This window comes from Silurus meridionalis, chromosome 9, assembly GCF_014805685.1.
Source record: "Silurus meridionalis isolate SWU-2019-XX chromosome 9, ASM1480568v1, whole genome shotgun sequence".
Lineage (NCBI taxonomy): Eukaryota > Metazoa > Chordata > Actinopteri > Siluriformes > Siluridae > Silurus > Silurus meridionalis.
Window position 1 is genome coordinate 26,594,422 of NC_060892.1, and position 7,868 is coordinate 26,602,289.

Consider the following 7,868-nt stretch of genomic DNA (forward strand, 5'->3'; position numbering starts at 1 on the left):
TACACTACAGGCGTGTAACTGCTTGTTCCACATAACTGCCTGACTCCATGAATCCACCTGTAACCTGAGCTGCACTTCACTTTCATACACACCAATCAGCCATAACATTAAAACCACTGGCAGGTGAAGCAGTCGGCTTTGGAAGTTGATGTTGGAAGCAGAAAATTTGGCCAAGCTGAAGGATCTGAGTGACTTTAACGAGGACAGAGGTGTGGTTTCTAGCTGCATTTGAGTGACAGCAGGTCTTGTGTGGTTTGCAGGTATGCAGTGGTTAACATCTACTAGAAGTGCTCCAAAGAAGGAGAACCAACCAGTTTACCCTCAGGGGTCTTCTGGAGTCTGGGCCTTGACGTGTCAGAGCTGTTTAATGGCACTACACAATATATTCGGTGAAAATAAATAAAAATGAAAAATATCCTGAAGAAAAGCCTCTGGTGGTGGTGAATGCTGTTTGATTAGATGAGTTTGGATGATGTGCATGAGTTTAAAGGGATTACTGAAATGGAGGATGTTCCTAACCACTCTGGCAACCCTGCCGCAGCTCTGCAGTAAGAGGATTGAGAGGATGGAGGTCACGGCTTGTTCTGTCAGCAGAACTCTTCTTCATGACCTGCAGCTTATTTACATTAAACTCATGTACATCAACTTAAAGGAGAAAATATTACAGAAGGGTTTTGGGAGACTTTTACAGGACGCCATGTTTTCATTGTTTTCTAAACTGAAAGAGCGTGTGGATTCCTTCCTGAACCAGAAGAACTTTGTAACTGATTTCCTCAACAAAATTGAAGAGAAGACTGGAATCAAGAAGCGTTTACTTGTAACAGGTAAAAGAGAGAGAGAGAGAGAGAGAGAGAGAGAGAGAGAGAGAGAGAGAGAGAGAGAGAGAGAGAGAAAGGTGGAGTTCATTCTGTGGTTTAGTCACTCTGTATGATTGTAATGAGCAGAAAAGCATCTCAGGAAGCTCAGCACATCTAACACACACACACACACACACACACACACACACACACACAGGCAATTTAGAAACACAAGGTCCGTTACCTGATTTTATGACCGAACAGAAACTCTGGAGCTGCGAGGGAGCAACTAAACTCATCTTCATGTGTTGATGAAAATGCTTCATATTTTGTATTAAAATACTTTAGTGTTTTGTATTTGTGTAGATTTAAAACACTGTAAAATACTTTGTAAGAAGTTCTACATGATGACATCATAAAAATGAGGCCTCTGATTGGTTCCTACTCGGTATTTTGCTCAGACTTGTTGATCAGAACAGAAAATTGATGCATATGGAAGAAGGTGGTGAAGGTCAGAAACCTGCAGGCCGCCAGCTTTCAAATAGACGTCCAATAATTAATAAATAAATATTTAATTGCTGAATATTGTGTTATAATTGAAGTAGCTGTTTATTAGATCATCATTTTGCAGACCACCGTATGAACGACTGCTGACACATAATGATTAATGAGTTATAAACTAGTTGTTATGAATGCAGGTGCCTTCAGTCGTCTTCTTCTGAATGACTTGTTTGACTCAGTGTTTCTGAAGTACTGAACATCAAGTCACTAAATTAGAACACAATTATGAGTCTTTCACAAACTGTTCATCATTAAAATGCTGGTTACGTTAAAACCCTTCATGTGGGAGATCACTGGGACACGTGTGTGAAGATTTGATCTGTTAAGGTCATTGGTATTTTGATGTATCTTTCCCCAATCCTGAAAGTAAACACTTCAGTCATGTGCACTTTAATCTGCACTGCCCAGGAAATATAAAAACATGAATATTAAAGAAATAATGCTATATTTAATCTTTTAACAGGAGCTGCTTCTACAGCAGGACTGTATTTGATGGTCGGATATGGAGCCTCTCTGATCTGCAATTTGATTGGCTTTGTTTATCCTGCATACTACTCGTATGTGCTCATTCACACCTTCTACAGACTCAAACGATTCCTTATAGGGTTTTCATTGTAAAAGTAGTTGCTGCTTCATGATGCTTTGATTTGATTTCAGCATTAAAGCGATTGAGAGTCCAAATAAAGACGACGACACCCTGTGGCTCACCTACTGGGTGGTGTATGGATTCTTTGGTGTAGGAGAATTCTTCTTGGACATCTTCCTGTCCTGGGTTCCCTTCTACTATTTGTGCAAAGTAGGTGTATAATTCATGCACTGCTAAACACATTCATTCTATAATGAAAGTTTATCTAAACATATAAATTAATGTGGAGTGTTGTTGTGGTCAGTGCCTGTTCTTGTTATGGTGCATGGCTCCGGTACCCTGGAACGGCTCTCGGCTGTTGTATACGCGTTTGGTGCGACCACTTTTCCTCAGACACGAGTCCAGTGTGGACAGCATGGTCTGCGATCTGAGCGGGACGGCCATATCAGCTGCAGAAACTGTAACGAGAGAAGGTATGGAGAGGATTTTTACTCTAAGCTTATAAAATGGCATGATATAAAATATTATATTTTATTGAGTCAGCTGAAGGCTTTAGATGAGTGCAGATACACACATTCACTGAAACATAAGGTTAAGACCATCAAATCAGTTTTTGCAATATGCTATGGACAGACATGGACTTTTTCTTATTTTTCTACTGAGATCATAAAGTTCCTCACAAGGCAAGTGTTGATTGTGTGAATATGAACACCCACAATATAGTAATATATTATAACCACAATAACCCTGCATTTGATTTCCCCTCTGTTCTCTCCTATGCCATGCTTTTATCAGTTCTTCAGACTCTGGTGAGAAACAGGACTATTCACCCAGCGGAGCCAGAGGCCAAACAGCTCCCAGGTCCATCTGTATGTACACAACTCCATACTCCAATACCATATTATTATCTTCTCCTTATAAAAATCTAGTGTAATACTGCACCTGTTCCTTTCACAATTTCTTTTCTTTTCACGTTTCTTCTTTTCTCTCCATATTCATTCACACACCTGCACAGAATGAACCCAAAGTCGACTAAATGGTAAATGGAAGCATTTGATCTTTTTTCTCAGCTGGTTTTCAGCTCGCTAATTTATCTCACATCTCACATCTCTCTTCACAGTCTTCCACTTCCAGACTCTCAGAGGACAGAGCAAGGTCGCCTGGATGTCAGAAGACCTCATTATAATGAGAGGTTTATATGAAGTGTGAATATAACTAAAGGAAACAGAAGAGCAGTTGAGAACTGGGTGGAATAGATTTCAACCCTGCGGTTCTTGTTGTAGTTCATGTGTAATGTTCTGATTGTCATGATTTAGTCATTATGCAGCAGGTAGAATGTGGGTTTTGTTGTTTTATCAATTTGAAAACTTTTTTTAATAAAACTTCAATTAATTTGCTTTGTTTAATGTGGCAAAATGGGACACTTCCGCTTTGTTTATTTCTAGTGCTGACCAATCACAGCAAAGCACAGAACAACCACACACAGCTCTGACCAATCACAGCACATTGCAGAATAACCACACACAGCTCTGACCAATCACAGCCCAGTGCAGAATAACCACACACATCTCTGACCAATCACAGCACAGTGCAGAGTAACCACACACAGCTCTGACCAATCACAGCACAGTGCAGAATAACCACACACAGCTCTGACCAATCACAGCACAGTGCAGAATAACCACACACAGCTCTGACCAATCACAGCAAAGCACAGAACAACCACACACAGCTCTGACCAATCACAGCAAAGCACAGAACAACCACACACAGCTCTGACCAATCACAGCAAAGCACAGAACAACCACACACAGCTCTGACCAATCACAGCCCAGTGCAGAATAACCACACACAGCTCTGACCAATCATGGCACAGTGCAGAATAACCACACACAGCTTTGACCAATCACAGCACAGTGCAGAGTAACCACACACAGCTCTGACCAATCACAGCACAGTGCAGAATAACCACACACAGCTCTGACCAATCACAGCACAGTGCAGAATAACACACACAGCTCTGACCAATCACAGCACAGTGCAGAATAACACACAGCTCTGACCAATCACAGCCCAGTGCAGAATAACCACACACAGCTCTGACCAATCACAGCACAGTGCAGAATAACCACACACAGCTCTGACCAATCACAGCACAGTGCAGAATAACCACACACAGCTCTGACCAATCACAGCACAGTGCAGAATAACACACAGCTCTGACCAATCACAGCACAGTGCAGAATAACCACACACAGCTCTGACCAATCACAGCCCAGTGCAGAATAACCACACACAGCTCTGACCAATCACAGCACAGTACAGAATAACCACACACAGCTCTGACCAATCATGGCACAGTGCAGAATAACCACACACAGCTTTGACCAATCACAGCACAGTGCAGAATAACCACACACATCTCTGACCAATCACAGCACAGTGCAGAATAACCACACACAGCTTTGACCAATCACAGCACAGTGCAGAATAACCACACACATCTCTGACCAATCACAGCACAGTGCAGAATAACCACACACATCTCTGACCAATCACAGCACAGTGCAGAATAACCACACACAGCTTTGACCAATCGCAGCACAGTGCAGAATAACCACACACAGCTTTGACCAATCACGGCACAGTGCAGAATAACCACACAAAGCTCTGACCAATCACAGCACAGTGCAGAGTAACCACACAAAGCTCTGACCAATCACAGCACAGTGCAGAATAACCACACACATCTCTGACCAATCACAGCACAGTGCAGAATAACCACACACAGCTTTGACCAATCATGGCACAGTGCAGAATAACCACACACATCTCTGACCAATCACGGCACAGTGCAGAGTAACCACACAAAGCTCTGACCAATCACGCACAGTGCAGAATAACCACACATCTCTGACCAATCACAGCACAGTGCAGAGTAACCACACAAAGCTCTGACCAATCACAGCACAGTGCAGAGTAACCACACACAGCTCTGACCAATCACAGCACAGTGCAGAATAACCACACACATCTCTAACCAATCACAGCACAGTGCAGAGTAACCACACACATCTCTGACCAATCACAGCACAGTGCAGAATAACCACACACATCTCAATTCAATTCAATTCATTTTTATTTGTATAGCGCTTTTAACAATGAACATTGTCTCAAAGCAGCTTTACACAGATAATGTGGTGATTAAACATAAATATGTTCTTTGTAAGTATGTTTGTCCCTGATGAGCAACTGTGGCAAGGAAAAACTCCCCGAGATGGCATAAGGAAGAAACCTTGAGAGGAACCAGACTCAAGAGGGAACCCATCCTCATCTGGGTTGCACCAAATGTCCATTTGAAGCAGATATACAATGTTGTGGGGTACAGTGATGATGATCAGAAGCAAACTGCACTCCCGAGTCAGTGCAGCAGACCGCCGACACCAACTACAGTCCAATCCGTCCTCAAAGCACCGTTCTACTCCGGAATTAAGAGACCGTCCCGAGCTGCACAGAAGTGTGAAGATCCAAGGAGGGAGAGGGGCAGGAACACTGGTCACTGGAGCCTCAGGAGCATGTTTAACTCGACCGAAAGAGAGAGAGAGAGAGAGAGAGAGAGAGAGAGAGAGAGAGAGAGAGAGAGAGAGAGAGGGTGACGGGAAGAGAAGGATATGGATTATTAAGTGTAACTATTGGTGTATGAAAGTTAATGTCACTGTGCAGTTTGGACTCCGCAAGACTCGCTATGGCAGCATAACTAAAAGGGAGAACCAGAAGGTAACACAGACATGAGGGATCTCTGGGATAAGAGACGACCCACCACACCACCGTCAACAAACCTGAGTGAACGTGTGAATGTGAGGGGACGACAGCATACAAATATACCAGTTCACCAAACACTCTATATCCATGTTCCCTCCAGATCTGTGCCTTTACCTAAGAGAAATCTACTGATAAAAGGCTTGACTAAATAAATACGTTTTCAACCTCGACTTGAACACTGAGACTGTGTCTGAGTCCCGAACACTGATTGGAAGGCTGTTCCATAACTGTGGGGCTTTATAAGAGAAAGATCTGCCCCCTGCTGTAGTCTTCATTATTTGAGGAACCAACAGATAGCCAGCACCTTTTGATCTAAGTAGGCGTGGAGGATCATACTGGTACAGAAGTTCACTCAGATACTGCGGTGCGAGACCATTGAGTGCTTTATACGTCAGTAGTAATATTTTATAGTCAATGCGAGATTTGATTGGGAGCCAGTGTAGACTGATTAAAACAGGGGTGATGTGGTCATATTTCCTAGATCTAGTGAGGACCCTTGCTGCTGCATTCTGGACTAACTGAAGCTTATTGATGCACTTACCGCACACCCAGACAGTAAAGCGTTACAGTAGTCTAATCTAGAAGTAACAAAAGCATGAACCAGTTTTTCTGCATCCTGTAACGACATCATATTTCTAATCTTAGCAATATTTCTAAGGTGAAAGAAGGCGATTCTGGTGATATTATTCACGTGAGACTCAAAGGAAAGACTCGGGTCAATAATCACACCAAGGTCTTTGACAGCCGTACATGCTGAAACAGAAACACCATCCAGAGATGCTACGTAATCGGAAAGTTTACTTCTAGCTGCATGTGGTCCTAGTAAAAGTACTTCCGTCTTATCTGAGTTGAGCAGAAGAAAGTTATTAAGCATCCACTGTCTAATGTCCTTTACACACTTCTCAACATTGTTAAGCTGATCTCTCATCTGGCTTTGCTGAAATATACAGCTGTGTGTCATCAGCATAGCAATGGAAGCGAATCCCATGTTTATGAATAATTTCACCAAGAGGCAGCATATATAAAGAGAAAAGCAGTGGGCCTAAGACAGATCCTTGAGGAACACCAAACTTTACCTCATAGAGCGTGGAGAACTCACCATTTACATCCACAAACTGATAGCGATCAGTCAAATAAGACCTGAGCCAAGAGAGAGCTGTTCCTTTATTCCTACAACATTCTCAAGTCTAGCAAGCAGTATAGTGTGATCAATGGTGTCAAAAGCTGCACTAAGGTCGAGCAAAACAAGTAAGGAGACAAAACCCTGATCAGAGGCCAATAACAGGTCATTTACCACCTTAACTAGCGCCGTCTCTGTGCTATGATGAGGCCGAAATCCTGACTGATACATTTCAAAATGTTATTCATAAGCAGATGTGAGCATAACTGCTGTGCTACAACCTTTTCTAAAATTTTGGATATAAAGGGGAGATTTGATATCGGTCTGTAGTTGGACAACTGACATGGGTCAAGGTCAGGTTTCTTAATAAGGGGGTGGATAACTGCCAGTTTGAAGGATTTCGGTACATAACCAGTGCTAATGGAAGAGTTAATTATTTTTAAAACAGGTTTGATTACCTCTGGAGCTATCTGTTTAAAGAAACTAGTAGGCAAGGGATCGAGAATACAGGTTGATGATTTTGATGAGGAGATTAATGAAATTAAGTCACTCTCATGAATAGTAGTGAAGCTTTGTAATTGATTGTCTGCTATAATGACACTGCTGTCTACAGGGTTACTTGTAAAATAATTTGGATTTATATTAACCGCCTGGATTTCTTGCCTGATGTTTTCAATTTTATTATTAAAAAAGTTCATGAAATCATTACTACCTATTGATGGTGTGCATGTTAGCGCAGTGCTTTTATTCCTGTTAATTTTGCTACCGTGCTGAATAAAAATCTAGGATTATGCTTGTTATTTTCTATGAGGGTGGAGAAATATGCTGATCTGGCAGCACTAAGAGATTTTCTATAATTTAGGAGGCTCTCCTTCCATGCTATTTGAAATACTGTTAATTTTGTTTGACGCCATTTACGTTCTAGTTTTCGAGTGTTCTGTTTTAAGGTGCGCGTATGATCATTATACCACTGTGCTAATTT

General features: G+C 42.0%; 1 protein-coding gene across 1 annotated transcript; it reads left to right on the forward strand.

Annotated features, from left to right (window-relative positions):
- Window positions 1-469: 469 nt before the first annotated feature.
- reep6 (receptor accessory protein 6) lies at window positions 470-3,379 on the forward strand. The gene is made up of 7 exons (XM_046858318.1): window positions 470-824; window positions 1,822-1,915; window positions 2,016-2,154; window positions 2,249-2,417; window positions 2,740-2,813; window positions 2,960-2,983; window positions 3,065-3,379. The coding sequence occupies exons 1-6, from the start codon at window positions 470-472 to the stop codon at window positions 2,978-2,980; spliced, it is 852 nt and encodes a 283-aa protein (XP_046714274.1). The 3' UTR covers window positions 2,981-2,983; window positions 3,065-3,379.
- Window positions 3,380-7,868: the final 4,489 nt, after the last annotated feature.